General features: G+C 47.1%; 1 protein-coding gene across 1 annotated transcript in view; it reads right to left on the bottom strand.

Moving 5' to 3' along the window:
- The window catches only part of PNPT1 (polyribonucleotide nucleotidyltransferase 1), a 1,336,943-nt gene that overhangs the window by 739,545 nt on the left and 578,123 nt on the right, over positions 1-19,275 (bottom strand). The window contains exon 10 of the mRNA XM_069608057.1: positions 5,184-5,235. Within this exon, the coding sequence (XP_069464158.1) occupies positions 5,184-5,235 (52 nt within the window). The remainder of the gene's footprint in view (positions 1-5,183; positions 5,236-19,275) is intronic.

The following is a 19,275-nucleotide window of genomic DNA, read 5'->3' as shown; positions in this document are numbered from 1 at the left end:
GAGATCAGTGATTGGTTACTACTACGAAAGACAGATCAGAAACAAAACTGATACTGATTTTTTCTTTACTGAGGATTCCCAGCCTGACGACAGGGAATATTCATGAGCATGTGAATCCATGCCAGACCCCATGCTGGAGAACAAGGTGAACTCCAAATAGCGTGAGATTCCTACCTGGGCTCATATCAAAGAAAAGGTGCAGGAGGTGAAGACAGTGATGCAGAGGAGTAGCAACCAAATAATGCACATTATAAAGAAATGCATCTGTGCAGGTCCAAATATCACCAAGTGTCATATGGAACAGGACAGGAAGATTGCACACCGAAAGCAACTTACGAAGAGAATGTATACTTTCTAACTGTAAACTAATTTAAAATAAAATTGGTACCTTGCTTGACTGGGTGCTCAGAGAATTATGTTTTCTTTAAATAATAAATAATTGTTCATATATTCAGAGTCAAATATGAGAAAGCAGAAGGTGTTTCACCCACTAGTCCCCGGTGATCCATCATCAAGGAGGCCAGGACACAGCCATCTATTTTGGATCCAGTTCCTGGGGGTGGACAAGTGCGGGAGGATCACCTGGATGAGGGGACTTTAGGAGTGTGGGACACCGGCTGGTGACACGCGGTAGCCCCTTCCCTGTAACACCTTTTCCCCATCCTACAAGGTAGGATGCCTAGGAACTCAACCCCCCCCACCCTTTCTCGACACAAACACTTTCTCAAAGACAGCTCACTGTCAAAGAAAACAGACTAACACCCAAGTCGTATACCTGACATGTCCCAACCCAAGAGTCAGGCAATTACTGACACTACCCCACACGGATAAAAGGCGAAGCACGAAAGCACACTCTGAGCAAGGCAGAACACACGAGGAAGCAGCAGTTCCAAGACAGCAGTTTAATACAAGGAGAAAGACGGCAAGCCCAGAGAGGGCTGAAAGAGGGAAGTGCCGTTGACCTTTTCGGTGAAGAACTGCTCCTTTCAAGAGCCCTAGACAATAAGAAACCTAAGACCAGGAATTAAAGCTGAAGAAAGGTGCAGTGTTGCAGTGTGCGTCAAAGGTACCCGCGGGCCCTCTGCATAGATAGCCAAGGTGGGGTGGAGCGATTGCTGCTGTGGTACTGTCCTTGGCTCATAAAACAAAGCAGCGCCAGTAAAGTCATCACAGCCGGTGAGTCGGGGAGACTGATAGACCGGTCTGTGTTAGAACCAAGGTTGCAAGCAGCGACATTGTATGAAGAAATCTGCAAAGAACAGAGTATGAGGCATATGTGACGAGCGACGTGAATATAATTGAATAGCCAAGGAGTGACTGAACTTTTGAAACCAAGATAGATACCATATACAGAGTGGTCCTGCACCACGTCAGGGCTCATTCGAAGGTCTTGATTAGGTATCCAACAGAGTGTAAAATTGTAACTGTGAAATTGAAGTGGTCCTGCAACAGGTTAAGCTAAACCCTGTGTACATTTGAAAGTCTTTGATACCTAATAAGAACTGCAATTGGTCCAAGCCCAGCTGAGGGAGACTAATTGTGTAAAAGGGATCTGAGCCAGTCTTGAGAGGGGTCCGGGGTGAACCGTGTGTCACCAGAGAAAAGATATTCTATAAGCATTGGAAAAGCATTGGAGAAGAGGATCTGTGCCTGGCGGAGGGGGATCCAGGGTGAAGAGTGACTCACCTTACTTGAGTATTTGTAAAGGAACTTTGTTTGTTTTGGTACATCAGGCCTCTGAATCAAGAGACTTTGATAACTTAAGAGACTTGAGCACAGAAGGCCCTGATGCTGGTAATGGAACTGTGTCGTCGTGCCGAGAAAGCCAGAGAGAGTGAACTGCCTTGTCCCAGGCTGAAAACGTGGGGAAGGGAGGCCAATGGCCGGACCATCCTGACTTATTTTGTGAACACCTTAATAGTCATGATTATTATCGAACACTATTTGTAATTAGCAGTAAGGATTGGCAAAGTTTTTCTTTTAGTATAGGCCCTTTTTATTTTTATGGGACTCCACTAGGACTGCAATATTATTATTTGATGCTCGTAGCTTGCTCCCATTTGTAGTTTTAGGATTACACAGACGTTTATCACACCTTTGTCAAAGTTCAACAAACAACCTTGAACTGTGGTCACATGTGTCCGTCTTACCTTGATACCATGCCTTCCTTACACAAGTCATAGGGCCTCATTACAAGGTTGGCGGTAACCCAATGGTGCCACCAACCCTGTAACACTGTTTCTGGCAGCTGACTTCCTGGTGCCACCAGGACATTACAAGTTGCGGCGGATCGGGAAGTCAGGCGCCGGAAAATGTTAGTCCCCGTTCCTGTGGAGTTCAACAGGACTCCACGGGTGTGGGTCATCGGAAGCACCGGCACTGTTGCCAACGGTGACAGTGCTTCCGTGACCAATCTGCTTTCTGGGGCCGTTGTGTTAAGGAGAATTCTCTGTTTAGGCTGAATTTCCTAACCTAGTGAGTCCCCCAGCAGCTTTGCTGGATTTTTGGGGTTTATTTTTTTCTCCTGCCAAGAGTGAGACTCTTTCACCCTCACTCTTGGACATGATTTGAGTGTGTTTCTTTGATTCTAGATGTGTTTAATGGGCTATGGGGTCTTTTACTCCATAGGGCTTCATGTGTTTTTGTGATGTGTGTTACACAGCACCCTCAGTGCAGTAACACAGGGGTGTCATAGTGACTCCCCAGTATAGACTCCATACCCTGGGACTGACTAATGTCTCGCAGGGTCTGTAAAGTCACCATTGACTTTACTAGTCTTAAATTCTGAACAGAACCAGTACAAACCATCATATTGTGGACGTACTGGCTGGGGCAATTAGATTGCCCCGGGGTCTGTTAGTCGAGGGGGCACGTCTCCGTCCCCCCTGATCGAGTTTTGGCTGGTGGCAGTGGATACTACTTTTTATATTCAACCGCTAATATTTCTCTATGGGATTTTCCCATTGTTCGAGGCTACTATCTTTATTTAATTAATTACGATAGCCTCGAACATACCGCCGGTTTATTTAATTAATATTAATTCTCCGGTTGGTGTTTTTTTGCCAAAACTCGGTTCTAAAATGGCGTTTGTGTTCTCTTCCGTGACTCCAACCCAAGTCGAGCCCTTTGTTCCACTTTTTGGCGGGCTTCTCCACAGAAGCCCTCCAAAGTGGTGCCCTCCAAAGGGGTACTTAGATGGGGTGGAGGGGGATTTAGGCACCCTGGACAGAGTTGCCTAGGCAACTCAAGTCGCTCTCCGTCCTGATTGGCCCAAGTGGTGAGCCGGCCGGCTCACCACTGAGCATGTTTGAGTGACAGCTAGGCTGAGTGAATGGGGGTTTTCTGCATAAAAGCAGGGCTTTGGGGACTGGAACTTCAGAAGTGCCACAGGACCTAAGAATCCGACGAGGGAGAAGCTGAGCCGACCTGCCACGACGACACCACCGGTGGAGCCCTGCTGGACCGTCTCACCACTTTTCCCAACGACAGAGGAGATCTCCCGCCGGAGAGTCTTCTTCCTTTGACTGGTGGGGATAACCAGTTTCACCGTCTTTTCGCCTTCCCGACGTATCTCGTGGCTGCCTTGCCTGTGCCAAGCACCCCGGCAACCGGGATACCACGTTTTACCACAACCGCGAATTAAAGGGTAATACCTTTAACCGGAAAACTCCTCGGCTGGTGTCTTCCCTGGCAGTGCAACGACCTTCATCTTTCCTCCAAGTCGAGATCTTCTCTTCCCCTGGACGACGACGAAACTTGCAGCCGCTGCCAGGAACAACTGCCACCGCTGGAGGATCCTTCCCACTTAAGGTACCGTGTCCCGCCCGGCTTCGCTTGCCACCGACTGTACGGGGTAGATTTAGCCCCTGGCTTTCGAACCTGGGTTAGCCTGGGACACCCTGGCTAGACTTTTCTGAGCCTCTCTAAACTCTTTTCGAACTCTCTGCAAGACTTTCTAAGCCTAGTGTAACTGTGTGATCTTGGGCGCATTTGTGCTCTGCTCTCTCCAAGAGTGGGCCCAGCCTATGGACTTTGGCTCACAAGTGACTTTTGCTCTTCTGCCTTGCTAATAGTGTTCCTAAAGCTTAGAGTGGTGTACCTTCCCATATTCTGTCTTTTTCCCTCCCATCTTCATGAACTTGTTGGAGTGCCATCTATAGTTCAGCACTCACCTCTGTATGAAAATAAGTGGTGTTAACTAAGACTTATCTGATAAGGAATAAGGGTTGTATATATTATAATAGTAACTGTGTTTACAGTGTTTTACAATAAGAGTGCTGGAGTGTTTCAAAGAGTGTGTTTTTACATAAATAATTATATACTTTGATACCAAAGCTCTGGTCAGTGTTTGCTTGTATTATTGTGTCCAAGTGCCTATTGTGTATACTTTGCATACTGCCTAACTCTTCTTGAGGGAAGTCCGTCTGCTCAGCCACAGCTACCAGGTAAATCTGGGTGGTACAGACTGCTACCAAGTGGGTTTACTGCTAACACCTGTAGTCCTAAATCTTTTGCAGTGTTCCCAAAGGGAACTGCACAGGTTTCTGCCTAACACGTTGCGCCCAGCAGGTCAGACCTGCTGGTCACAGAGGCCTGCCCCGCATAGCATAGTTGTAGCCTGCCGGTCTAGAAAGGGTGTCGGTACGTTGCTACCGTCACCCTTATTTCTGGACAGTCAAGTTGTAATGAGGCCCATAGTTCGTCATTTGATATGGTGGCAGTGAACATCCAAATTGTTACTAGCACCTTTTTCAGGGCTTTTGCAAAATAGATATCGATCCACAGAAGGATCCCTTTCAAATGCCTGAGGACATGTGGAAAGTATTTTAAATGTGTGAGTTTGCTGCTTCTGCTAAAAAAAAAAGAAAAAATGCTGGTTGTGTACAGCCTCTACAACACCACCAAATGAAATAATTAGACAACTTGCACTGTCTTTGGCCCCATTGAAAGTATCAAGTACACTTTTTAAAGCATCATTCTTGCAATGCATAGTCTACCTTTAGCAGGTGTACTCATTTCTTTTAGTTGTCCCTTGTGAGCCATGAGCAGAAGATTCACCATGCACTCCACCGTACTCAGTAGTTCCGACCACAACTGAGTGGGCATCATGACGCTGCTTTCCTCTGCTCTTTTTTCCCTACCATGTAAACTGAATTAAGCCTGCTTTTCTCTGTGGTACGTACCTTGTCATGGCTATAGTCTGAGAACACAGCATGTATCCTTTGTGTGGCAAGCCTGTCAGGAAAACAAACAAAAAAATAAATAGGCATAGCTCAGTAAAAGCACATACGTTCAGCAGATGGTAGACATGTGTAGGGTTGCATCCTTTGTGCAAGTCACTTCATATTTACACACGAAAATAGGCTTAACAAAAAAACATTGACCTTTTATGTCTGATATAGTACAAGTTACTCAAAAAAGGAACTTTCGCCGTAGTAGTCCTTGGTCCTTTATTCATCGAACACTCATGAAATATTCTCGCTGTAGGCAATGATACCACAACCTGGCCTTGAAACATCTTTTAAATCCTTCTAGGCCTGGAGGTGGACTAACTTTTTTTATCTACTCGACATAAGAGAAATTAACTCGACCCATGAACTTAATGGCATAACTTTTTTATTGAGAATCCATGGTGACACATGAAGAAAAATTTGCAGCAATATTAATGTGCATTTCCTTTACTCCTCCTGGACAGTTTGGAACACAATTTCCTGTAGACCTCCTACATGAAGTACCATTAAGCAAGGTTTATATGAGGGTTATACAACATTTGGGTGATAGGCTTATAGCTTGCAACAATTCATTGCTTTCAGTTAGGTTTAGAATATGTCAAAAAGTTAGGATGCAAATTAGGATAAGTGCTCTTATACACAACGGACCATCAGCAGAGGCACAGTATATATCGAAGAGTAACGGAACATGTGTTTATTTAAAGAGTCAATCCTTTGTAACCCCCCCCACCGCCTCCCCCACCAATACAGCCACTCAAAGGATTTGTATCATTGTACAACAGCAGTGGCAGAAGAGCTCAGAAAGGGCAACAGTATGCGGTCTACTGTTGGCTCAATATACACATGTAAATGGATGCTCAGGACCATTCATGAACATAAATGAGCCTAGGAGTCAGTCTTCTCCAAGCTAAGTATACTCAAAGGGACAAAATGTACATATCAATTTTGATGCTTAACATTGGGTCATTCGTCTTCCGCCACCACAGGGGAGAAGTAGGGGGTGTTATGGTATCCGTAGAAATTATTGAATCCCCACAAAACGAGGAAGAAATGAACGATTTATTTGGGCTGATTTGTTTCAAAATGTGGGTACATTTTTTATTAAAATATAGGTGTTGGGTGGGATAAGGGTAGGAATTTTGTTTTTTTGACCCAAAAAAATGTGGTAATTTCTCAACTTTTATTTTTATTCGGTACATTCAAGAACAACCGTGCATAACGGTTGCAGCAGACAGATATAACAGAGGTACCAGGCTCCAATGTAGCTGGCCCTCCTCCCTAGACCCTCACTTATTACCTGCCCCGTCAGGAATTTACAAAAAACCCAGAGGTCAGAACATGAAGAGTAGGGGCTCAGTATTTGATATCTACTAACCTAGGCACAAGGATGCCTGGGTATGATGCACTTTATTAGACGAGAGAGAGTAAGAGCCATAGGGGCCACTGGAAAACTAAAAAGCCTCAACTGTCTTAAAGTGTTGCTGTCTAATGTTTGCAATCTTTGACAAAGCAAATTATGTACTTTAGCATAATAAAATGACTATTCACTATACATCCCACAGCAGAATGTATAAAAAAATACTATTAAGCAACTCTTAGCATCGAAAAAACCAAATGTACGTATCGAAGTTAACCAACACTACTGTTATATACACATTCACTTTTGGGGTGCTCCGACTACAGAGCACCAGCACCTTACTTTTAAAAACATAGTTAGATCAGAAACAGAACACAGAAGTGCAGGAAAATAAGTGATAAAAGAACAAGGTAAGTAATAACCAATTTGAAGAAGTGATGAGTTAAAACTTGATACACAACCCCATCATTTAAGGTTCTACAATTTAAAAATCCTTCTCTTGCTTGGGGAGATGGGGCCTAGTGCCCTTAAAGTCACAAGTCCCAATAGAAGTCTTTGCAGGAGGCTAGGAGTCTAACATTGTCTGAACAAGTGCAGGCAAAGTCAACATGCAGCCTGTTAGTGTTTTAAATTAAATAACAATAGCAGTAGAGTTCTGAGGAGACACTCTGCCCCATCCATCCACCTTAGGGAAGCCCAGGGGAGGATCCTTGACCAGTACTCCACTGATCACGGTCAGGCAAGGGAGAGGTAAGGCAACAACTTTACAACCGTTAAAGTCTATACAGTTGGTGGGTAGTGTTTGGTGGACTTTTGCAAAACTCCCTAAGGCAGGACTTTAGAAGACTGTGCAATTAATCCAATGGAGTTATCACGGATACTCTGGTGGGGATCTCCTCCCATGTGACCAGGGGACGGCAGAGGCTACTGATTCCGACCCTGTGGGCGGTTGTATGAGGGAGGAGACAACTACCGGGGAGATGTCATGACTTCATTGGATTAAGCACAGAATTCCCCCCTTTCCCATGAGGAAGAGCCTCTGACACAAGACCTTAATGGCCTATTGCCAGCAAACGGTTCCCCCTTATAGAGGCAGTCAAGAAACCTTTTATCTACACTACTCTGACCAGGCCTCCACCTTTGACCCAAACACCCAGAATTCTCACATAACACCTTTTGTTTCTGATGTGCCTTTATGTCAAATCTGTGAGAAACCATCTACGAGTTAGAAGTCCTAAGACATCCATGGACTCCAACTCCCATAGCCACTCAGGTACTGAGATGAGGGAGTTTGTGCAAAGTGGGAGAAGCACGAAGTACAACATGAAGGCTAGTTGTTTCTGCAAGTCTTCAGTGTGCCGGACACCGATGGCAACCGCACTAATGGAGAGAGGTGTGAGCAGCGCAGGAGACTATGTTGAACCCCATGCTGAGGCTCACAAACGTGAGGCATACAGACCGGTGACGTGGAACGGAGAAGGCCATCGGGACAAGAGGAGAAACTTTGTGTGTGAGCAAGAAGGGCCCTGGAGATGCTGGGAGCCGCGCAGGAGCTCCTGGAGTTTGGCCACTCGAAGAGACAGCGTTCTCCATTCCGGGACGAACAGGAAAGCTGGCGTGTGAACGCAGAGCCGCGCAGGACATAAGAAGAACATCTGCACACTCCAAACTGAAAGGCGGGTGAAGGATTCACACCGCAGAGATGCTGGAAGGAACCATTGAGTCTGCCCAGAGCAGCTGGGGCGCCTGGGCGTTCCGACAAGCACGCCAACACATGTTTGAATGGTACGAAATTGCTAATGTAGAAAATACCCAAAGTTTGAATGCAGTCGAGACAAAGTGCAAAGGCAAACCCCAATCAAGTACAGATGCACAAGATGTCAGTGTGGAGGAAACATTTGAGCAAATAATAAGAACATTTTAATGCAGACAAGGCAAATTAGATAGACCGATATATCAAGCACCTCACGGTATATGCATTTGTGGTATAGCCAAAGAACTGTGAAACCTTGAGAGGTCCTGGCAGGCAGGTAAGTACACCAGGTAGCTGAAATTGCATAGAGATCCCTGGCAGGGGAATATACAGGGTGATCTACAAAGTTAAAAGAAATTCTACAGAACGACTATTACAGAACGTATTGCTTAAACAAGAACTTTGTGAGTCCAGTGAAGACACAGAAACATAACTAAAGATACATTTTTGCCATCCTATCTAAGAATCCAGGAAGGGGACAATCCTCTGAAGCCAAGGGTCTTTACCTTGGAGAACATTTTTCATTGGAGATGTTCAGATTCTTTTGGCTTTCAACACTTTTTGCTAACATCAAGTTAAAGACATTTCCTTGCACCCCTTTGTTGTTTTTGTTTGTAGTGTGGGGGTCAGGATAGGCCGTTTTGGACACAAGAAAAGCTTTTCAGTTACTGACTTCCTGACAGATCCTTAGTTTTTGGTTTCTAGGTGGGAAAAGTTCCTCTTTAGAATAGGGATCAATGAGGTATTTTCCCAACCCATTTTTATTTTAAAAAAATGCCTTTAACCAAAAACATGACAACATTTTGTCCGGCTTTAATTTCTGACCCCTCACAACTCACTTGGGACTCAGGGCTCCAACTCTTAGTATAGACCTGACTCACACGTTCTGTGGGTAATAATGGCTGAGCAGCCAAGCTTATATTAGGAGGGAGGAAGGGCTGTAGGCGATGCAATGAACTTAAGTATATACACAGGCCAAAGAAACACTGACACTAAACATTATATCAAAATAATGGTTTATTTTATATATATACACCAAGGTAAAGGTGATTCTTCAGAAAGGTAAGTACTATAACACACAATGAGGAACTTAGGACAACTAATGCTATCCTCACATTAAGTAAATTGCTCAATGCCATCCTACAAGTATTACAAAAGTAATTCAAAGGTCTGTTTCAGGTAAGAATGAATAAACGAGACCAACATAAAGCAGGTAAACGCCTATAATAATTTCACAGAGGCCTTGGGTGTTAGTAGTCTACCCCTATCTAGTTAGGAGTGTCTCTGGGTCAGATTGGACGGCCAAAAAAGCAAGGCACAAGCTGTAGAAAGTCAAGATGTTCTGGAGGAAGTCTTCAGTAGCAAGTAATTAACACTCTTTGTTGGGGGAAAGGTTCAGGGACTTCGGGGGAAGGCTCTCTGAAGGCATCAGGCATTGGGTGTTGGCAAACATCGATGCGCGCACTTTCAAACACACAAATCGGCACTCCAGCAATACAGGAGCAGCAAAGCAACTCTAGGTAAGTTCTACCAAGAGTCTCACAGTACCTTAGACGTGAAGAAGAGGATGCAACACGATGTCCCTGCGATGTGGCAGCAGCAGACCCAGTCACTGGACTCTTGATCAGGCAGACTGAAGGGACACTGGATGGATATTGCAGCAGCAGTCGAGTGGGGAGGCTCCCAGCCAAGGATTCTTCATGGTTCTGTGGTTTTGGCGCCCTTTTGAAATCACCAGTGAAAAATGGTTGCCGCCTGGTCGATTTAGCTTGCTTTCTTGGCCCAACCTTCTGCAGACGGGACTACAAGGAGCAGAATCTTGCCTCTGTAGGCTCGGAAGGAATCCACCAAAGTTTCAGGATTCAATCTGCGGGAGGCAATGCACTGCACAATGGCCACAGGTCGCAGGGTATTGGCGGTTTGCAGCCGGTGAAGGTCACAGCTCATCGTGGGATGGCTCGAAATGCAACCAGGTCATCACGGGCCTGGTTGGACCCACCATTCTAAAAGGGGGCGGGGGTCCTTTTCAGGGCGCTCTCAAGGCTTGGATGAAGGGGTCGGAGGGCAGCAGTTACTCAGAAGGCATCTCCTGTAGTCTGGAAGTGGCTGCATAAGTCTCTCTTCTTCCTAGTTGATTCTTCAGTTCCAAAGGTATTGCCTTCAGCCTCAGGATCCATGCTTCGTATGCAGGAACCCAGCCAATCAGCAACCATGCACCAATCAAACTGTGGGTGGTGGCTACCTTTTAGGACAGCCAGCCTCCCAGTTGGAACTGGTTCCAGGCAGAGACAGCAGAAGACGAAGAACAGCAGAGTATGAGTCCTCTCTTGTTTCCTGTCCTCAGAAAAATTGGCATCTTGGCAGGCTACACAAAGGGATCCTGCCGAAGATTAAAGTCAAACAAGGACCTCCCCCACCCTGCACGGCAGAAGGACCAAGAAAGGACAGGCCATCTTGAATTGGTGAAAAAAAACTCTGTCACCATTGTGGGTCAATGGTGACCCTTCTGTGCATTACCGGGGCTGTGAGCACAGCCTGCGAGTAAAAACGACACATAAGTAGGTAGGATAAAACCACTGCCAATAGGCATTCAGATTAGAGTGAAGAATGAGAGTGTGGAAAAAGGTTCCCACTCACTCAGGGGAACAGACGAGCAAAAAGTGCATATGGAGGAGATTGTGCATAAGCAATGAAAATCTACCCTAATAAGGAGGGAAGAGTGGCCTCCTGAGCTGGTTGGCTGCTTAAGTCTACCCTTTTCTCACTGATACTGCTCGTTTGCTGTAATTTTATTTCACTGATTGAAAACCCCCCAGCTTATCTTGGGGAGATGTTGGTGTACCTCATTGTAAGGAGGCCAGGTGGCCTGTAGATAGTGGCAATGGTCAGAGAGGAGGTGGGAGAGATGACCAGCTTGCAAACCAGACTTTCGAAGGAAGAGTAAGGCTGGGTGGGTATGAGGGAAGAAGAAACACTCCGGTAAAATAAGAGCAACCCCACCGCCAGCATGGTTAGCGCGAGGCTTGGAGATGATCTTGTAGCCATCAGGGAGAAGCGAGTCAAAAGCAGTGACTGAGCTGGCACTGAACAAAATTTCAGTAAGGGCGAGGATATCTAGGTCAATGTCTTCAAGGAGGCAGATGCTGTCAGAGTGTCTGATGTCGGAACGAGCATTAAGCATGGCTAAGTGCAAGAGGTCTCCACCTTTGAAGGTCTTCCGAGGAGGGGTACAGGGGCGTGGTCCACCAGCTGGAGGGAGTGATCGAGGAAGGAGGAGTAGCAGGAGTTAATGAGGGGCGGCAGGGGATGGTCAAAGAGGACGACGACGATAGGTTGAAGGCCCTGAACCAAGATGGTGCCAGTGTGAAAGACATTAATGTTACACCTGAATGATGTGAAGCCCGCCAAGAGGACTTCCCATTTAGTGGCACCAATAATGGGTGTGGATGTGAGAGGAGAGAGTAGTGGCAAGATGAGTCCATAGATCTGGAGCAGGGACAGAAAAGAGGATATCAGTGAAGAACTGTCTGGATGTCTTTTTTAAGCATTTTTCTTCCAGACTTCGTGAAAAAGGGAGGGTAGATAATAGCGTAGCAATTAGAAAAGATAGGATAGATGGTGAGTGCCATAGGGATGGAGGAGGATAGTTAGAAGAGGCTGCACAGTATTAACTGTTCAACTGTAAAGCCATGCCTTGCTACCGCCCGACTCACCCCGATTTTGTCTTTTTCAATCTGAGCTTATTTGGGAATTTTTTCACTGATGATTACTATAATATGTGTAGGGGAATGAACAACAAAGGAACTCCAAGTCAAGGAAAACAAACACTTACCTAGAACAGGTTGGCCGTAATGCCATCTGATTTTTCCTCTGCATCAAAGGCAAGTCCTGAACAGTCTATTTTTGTAGATGCAGAATTCGGGCATGTAACAATAAAGTCCTCTACGATAGATAGCCAATATTTTCCACACAACACAAAAATCACGTGTGTGCTAGGTCTCTGTGGTTAGGAGTAGCATCTTGTAATGAGAAGATGAAATTTTTTTGCAGAGTGTGAGAAACCTGAAGGTCTCACCCGCTAGTCCCGGGGGATCTGTCATCCAGGTGGCCAAGACACGGCCATCGCTATTGGCTCCAGTTCCTGGGGGTGGGGTTTTCGGGGAGTGGAAGTGGGACACCGACCGGTGAGACGCTGTACCCCCTTCTTTACAACACCTTTTCCCCATCCTACCCCGTAGGATATTGCAAAGTTCTACCCGCCCACCTTACTCCAAAACAAACACTTTCTTAAACCGTGCAAGACAACTGATTAACACCAGAGCCGTTTATGTGACATGACCCAACAGAAGAGTCAGGCAATTGACAATAACTACACACACCCGACGGCCCTTTCCCTTCCCCTCAGGGATAAAAAGCAGAGCCCTAGAGCACACTTTGTGCAAGGCCGAACGCACGAGGAAGCAGCTATTCCGGACTGGCAGTTCAAACTGAGAAAGGCAGAGAGGCCTGGAGGGACGAGGAAGGAAATGACCTTCCCCTTTTCAACTCAGACCTGTGAAGCCTCAGAGAAATCATAAAACAGGGAAATCCAGCTGGCGTGTGGTGTGACAGGGATCAATGGCACATGGGGCCCTCCTGCGATCATAGCCAAAGCGGGGAGAAGCGATTGCCGCTGCGTTGCCGTCCTCGTCTTCAACACTTCAGCACAGCCGGTGAGTCAGAGGACTGATAGTAAACCGAACAGTGCTGGGCCCAGTGTTGCAGGCAGCAACATTGTTGAACAAAGACCTTGTGTATTTGAACGTTAAAAGAAAGCGGAGTAACGGTCCAGAGAAAGTGGTGCAGCGCTGCAGGGAGCTAATTCGAAGGACTCCGACTGGAGCCTTTTTGCTTTGTTTTGTTGGAACTACGAGAACCAATAGGCCTTAGGAGATGCCGGCGTGAAGTGTCAAAGTGGTCCTACGAGGGTAGAGCAAAACCCCTTGTACACTTGAAGGTCTTTGTCACATTGAGGAAAACGGATTGACCTGTAAAATTGGCAAATGTGAACCCGGCTGAGGGATGTCTACAGTGAATATTTGTTTGAGAAGACATTGAGACTTTTGAATGATAAGTTCTGACTGAAAGGCCATAGTGAACCTGACTGAGGGAGGCTAAAGTTGCAAGAAGGATCAGAGCCCGGCTGAGGGGGATCCAAGGGGCGAAGAGCAATAGCCGAACGCGAAAGATTACCAAAGGAACTTTTGCTTGTTTATTGTTTATGGTCCAGCAGGACTTCTAAGGCAAGAGACTTTGCAGAAAAGAGACTTGGCCCCAGAAGGTCCCGGCATTGTTGAAAGGAACTGTAACCTTGTGCTGGCGAGGCCCAGGAGTGTGCTGTGCCCAAGAGTCCCGCCTTGTCCCGTGCTAAAAACGTGGGGAAGGGAGACCCCAGCCATACTATCCTGACATCATTTGATGAACATTTTTCTTTTTTGGTGAACATTATCCCACACTATTTTGTAATTTAGCTGTAAGGATTGGCGATAGTTTTTTTTAAAATATAGGCCCTCTATTTTTTACAAGACGCCTTATTGTTGATGGTTGCAGCTTACTCCCATTTTAGGTTTAGATTAGGCGTTTTTGCCCAGTTTAATAAACACCCTTGAACTGTGATCAGTTGTGTCTGCCTTTACTGTTGCCACCATGAGTTCCTTGCAAGAGTCTTTATGCCTAATTTGGAATGTTTATCACTTTGAACGTAGCATTATTTGTTTGAAGCTCGGGTCTCAATTTCAAGAGTGCTTAGTGACAACTCATGTCACCCATGACATGTTCTAGTAAAGAGTGCAGACTGAAAAATATCCATAGCTATGGCTTACAGACTACTAAAATCAAAAGTCCAATTTTCTAACAGCAATCCAGAGGACTCATTACAAAATGTCAATTATACATCAGTTCAGTGTTATTCATCCATAAGTGCCATTATTGGCTTTCCGATCAAGATTAAACATTTGCCCAAGGTGGATTCCAAGATGGTGGCGGGACTCGGAAGGACTTGTTTGTTTCCTTGCGTCCGTTGGCCTCCAGAAAATAAACAATGTGAGCCCTGCATACAGCTGCCAAAAGCGAGAGACAGCCAAGGGAAGCCACCCTGAACACATCTGCATGGTAATCTGGACCACAACGTCATAACCCGGTTCGATTACAAAACTGAGCCGATGTGGATCTAGCATGAGCGATCCAACATAGCCAGGAACAGCGCAACATAGCCAAGAACAGGGCATGGGTGCCGAGCGTCCTAGGCCCAGGAGAAACAGAGGCTGGCGACCCAGAGGAAGACATTGGCATGGTCTGGGAGGGAACATGCTCTGTGAGGAATCGGAGGGCCTACTTGCCTCTTTTCCCCATATATCCCTCTCTCAGGGGTCCAGGGAAAGTCCCTCGCTTTTAGATCTTGATCCTGGGGGCGGATTTGCAAGGGAGGATCACCTGGGTGGAAAAGAGTTGGGGAAAGGGGGATGAGGCACCCTTTAGAGAGACATGGAATCCCCCCATTTCCCTTTCAAGATGTTCCATCAATCCTCCAGATTATTGTAGGTCAGAGCCCTATTTTCCCATACAGACAAGACACACACAGACACACACACACACACACACACACACACACCACACACACACACACACACCCACCTTAGTGGCAACACATTGTTAAGCAGCTTTGCTGTAGAAAGACAGCTTGCGAGCTAACTGTTCCTTAATAAGAAGACTGAATCTTTGATACCAGCATTGTTGGGAATGATGCAAGTCATTTATAACGAGCTTGTACACAAGTGTTTCTAGGCACGACAAGACAAGGGAGGGAAGAACAGAGGGAGGACAAGACAAACTATCTTACTGGGCCTTGTGTCAGTCAGATTGAACGAGAAGTGCAATGGGAAAAAGGGGGAGGGGGAAGGGGAAACAGGGAAGCATTGCTCTGATTAAGTGCGGCGCGACTCCAGGTCAGTGCAAGGAGGCAAGGGACTATAGAAGTTATAGTTACAGCCTCTAAGGGCGTGGTAGGTCCAGACGCAGTGCAGGGGTGACTGAATCAGGAAAGAGCCTGGTACCCAGGGAGAACTCTGAGTGTAGCCAATCAACCAGTCGGTACAGCAGACAGGTAGGTCAGAAGGGGAGGCAGAGAGAGAAAGCAGGAGAAGGACATATTTGAGCTGCTTCTGGAAATTCATGTGGTCCGGCTCAAGTTTGAGAGGGGAAGGGAGGCAATTCCAGGGAGAGGCACCTGCAGAGGAGAGGGATCTATCCCCCCCCCACCCTCATTCTCTGTCTGGAGAAGCATCTGACCCTTAGAGAGTTGGAGCTAGCTGAGCTAAGGGCTTGAGAACTAATGTATTTTGGAAGAGTGCATTGGATGTAGTTCAGGCCCCGGCCCCAGAAAGCCTTGTGCACAATGCAACAGGTCTTGAACTTGATCCTTGCAGCAACTGGGAGCCAGTGGAGAAATTTCAGGGCTGGAGTGATATGGTCCCTGGGCTTGAGGCCAAGGATAAGTCTCACGGTCTTGTTCTGGATTAGTTGCAGAGGAAGGCAGATTGACAAAGAGGCTGTTGCAGTAGTCCAGCCTAAAGAGAACCAGGGCTCTGGAGACAGTGAGCTTCTGGGAGGAAGGTGCAAAAGGGAAGAGTACCTTTGAGGGGGTGCAGCTGATAGTGGGACTTCTTGGCGACATATGAGATGTGAGGAGAGAAAGAGTGGAGTCGAAGAGGACACCAAGGTTTTTTGGCTCACAGGAAGGCAAGGGCGGCCAGAGTGAGAGGCAAAGTGGGAGCAGGGGTCCCAGTGAGAAGGATCCCAGTCTTAATGGCATTAAGGCAAAGATTGTTGGAGGTGCACCAATCCTGAATTGCGGATAGACCGGCAGGAATGAGCGAGGAAGGCAAGGAGGCTGAGGAGGGCCTGAAAGAGTGGAGCGTCCTCTGCATACCACTGAAAGTTAGAAGGGAAGTTGGAGATCAGGTGTGCAAATTAGACATTGAAGAGCCAGGGTGAGATGATAGAGCCCTGACGGACACCACATGTGGAGAGAGAGGTAGTGCAGAGAAAGGACCCAAGTTGAACCTGGGAGGGTGTGTCCAGAAGGAAGGAGGTCAGCCACGCCAGGGACTGATCTGTGATGCTTAGGTTCTCACGGTGTTGACTGATCATGGTGGCATGATTGACTGTATCAAAAGCAGAGGAAAAGTCAAAGAGGAGGACAGAGGGATAGTTGGAATCAAGATTAGTGAGCACAGCTTCACGGGTGTTCAGGAGAGCAGTTTCTATGCCTACGGCAGCTCCGAAGCCAGACTAGACTAATGGTCAGGTGTGAAGAGTACGCTGGGAGATGGGCAGCTTTTCCAGGAGTTTGCCCAGGAAAAGGGCGATAGAGATCGGGCGATAGTTTGCTGGACAGGTAGGATCAGCAGATAGCTTCTTGGAGAGGGGGTGCACAAGGGAATGTATGAGGAGAGGAAAGTTCCAGTGGCGAAAGAGTGATTATAGAAATCGGCCAAGGCTGGAGCAAGGGTGTCAATATGTTCCTTGATGGTCCTGGAGGAGCAGGGGAGCACCTGTTTGGATGACACTTTCATAGATTGGACTTGTCTATAAACCTCATCAGGTGTTGTCAGAGAGAAAGAGGAGAAAGAAGGAGGAGAGGGAGAGTTGGCCAAAGGGGGGCTGAGAAAGGATGAGGGAGAGGAAGGAGGAGAGGAGATCGAGGACAGGATGTCCTGAGCTTTAGTGGTGAAGTGAGGGGCCAGAGCTGTACAAAAGGGCCTTGGAGGGAACAGGAGAGGTAGAGACTGAAGCAGGACTGGCCAGTTCCTTGCAGATTTTAAAGAGTTAGGCTATGTTAGAGGCCGCAAAGACGCAGGCTTGAATGTGGAGTCTCTTCTTGGACAGGACAGAGTCTGTATTGCCTTTGGAGCAGGCGGCAGGCAGAGAAAGTAGAGGCAAAGGCATCCATTGACATGCTTCAAGGGTCGAATGATCGCAAAGGTAGGTGGCAGTGCTAGGGTGGGCTTTGTCTGAGGGCTAGAGGGTTTCAGGTGATAGTAGAGTACAAAGTGGTCAGTCCAAGAGAGGGGAGTGGTGAGAGGGTTAGAGAGGGTGATGTCTGAGGAGATGAGAACATCCTCCAAAGTATGTCCGGCAGAGTGTATCAGACCGGATGGCTGAAAGGAGAGAGAGAGAGCTTGTCGCAGAGGTTCTGGACAAGCCCAGAGGTGGGATTAGAAGCATCCAGGTGGATGTTGAGGTCTCTGAGGAGGAGAAGTTGAGCGGTAGAGGCAATGAGAGAAGAGGAGAAGTCATCCCACTCAGAGGAAGAGGGCAACCTGGTCAGGTGGCCTGTAGACAGTGGCCATAGTAAGAGGCCAAGAGAGATGGAGAGCCTTCAGACCAGGCATTCAAAGGAGGAGTAGGCCTGCATAGGAATGAGAGAAGCAGGGAGCCACTCAGGAAATATCAGAGCTACTCCACCTCTGTCGGTTGGTTCTGGGCTCGGAGAGGATCTTGTAGCAGTCAGTGAGGAGAGTGTCAAAACCCGTGACATAGCTGGCCGTGAACCATGTCTCAGTGACAGCGAGTACATCCAGGTCAAGTTCTTTGAGGAGGTGACAGATGTCAGATGAATGTTTGATAGCAGAGAGAGTTGAAAGTAGCAACGTGAGATACAGGTTTGAGGTGCACACACCTGAATTGAAAGAGAAGCCAGAGAGTGGGCAGAGGTGGAAGCAAGGGGTGGCAAAGGAGCCAGAGAGGTGCTAGTAGGAGTAGCAGTAGAAGGAAGTTGATACAGACGCAGGAGACGCCTATGAAACAGGTGGAGATTGGGCTAAGGGCCCTGGACCAAGACAGCGCCATTCAGATGGACATTTCTGATGACATTGAAGGAGTGGAGGAGGCCAAAAGGGCCTCCCACCGAGTGCCACCATTAAAGGGAGAGGAAGAGCCAGGAGAGAGCCGAGACCATATGAAGAGTTCACAGGTCTGGTGAAGGGACGATGGAGGATGTTGGTGAGAGTATTCCTGGAGGAAGCACTGATTTAGGTATCAGCGATAGGGAGGCCTGGGTCGGAGACCAGGATGACCAACTTGAACTTATTCCTTCCAGACTTAGTGAGAGGGATAGGAGACAGAGAAGCAGTTAGAGAAGATGGGAGAAACGGGAGACAAGGAGGAGGAGTTGGGAGTGATAAAAGAAAGCAGAGACGAACAGCCCAATGCTGCAACGCAGAAAGCACAAGTGGGGCCACAATGGGGTGAAGGTGACACTAGGGGACACAACAGGGAGCAGACAGGTGGCACACAACAGTAACCACAGTAGACAGGGCATAGGAGTTAGAGAGCCAATTGGACACAGATTCACAGATTAACAGTACACAGTAGAAGGGTACCTAGAAGTGGTAAAGAAGCCTAATGGGGCACAGATTCACAATTCAACAGTAACACAGTCGAAGGGGACCTAGAAGTGGGAGAGAGGCCTAATGGGGAACAGATTCACAGAGCAACAGTAACACAGTAAAACTATCGGGAGATGCACAAACACAAAGTACGGCTAACCGCTAAGGGGGGTGGGGAGGAGAGCCTAAGGTTGAGCTAAGACAGTAAGGAACTTCAACAAGGGGAAGTGATCGATAAAGTATATCATGAAATGAAAGCCCAGAATGAATCAAAAGGTAAGGGTAAAATGATTGACTCGAGAGCACTCAGTTGTACGACATAGAGGGAGCCTCAAGCAGTACGAGGCAGAAGAAGTTGTCTTTAGACAGACGAACTCTGAACAGAGACGACTAGGAGAGAAGTTGCATAAATTGGGCACAAGAAATGTCAGGCGAAGACAGACACCTTCCGTGGGGAAGAGGGGATGCATGTGGTCCTGAGGGATGTTTTTCAACGGATAAGGAAGT

The sequence above is a fragment of the Ambystoma mexicanum genome, chromosome 4q (genome assembly GCF_040938575.1).
Source record: "Ambystoma mexicanum isolate Mex_15411 chromosome 4q, UKY_AmexF1_1, whole genome shotgun sequence".
In the NCBI taxonomy this organism is placed as follows: domain Eukaryota; kingdom Metazoa; phylum Chordata; class Amphibia; order Caudata; family Ambystomatidae; genus Ambystoma; species Ambystoma mexicanum.
Note: the sequence above shows the minus strand (reverse complement) of the source record. Positions and strands in the feature narration are given on the sequence as shown.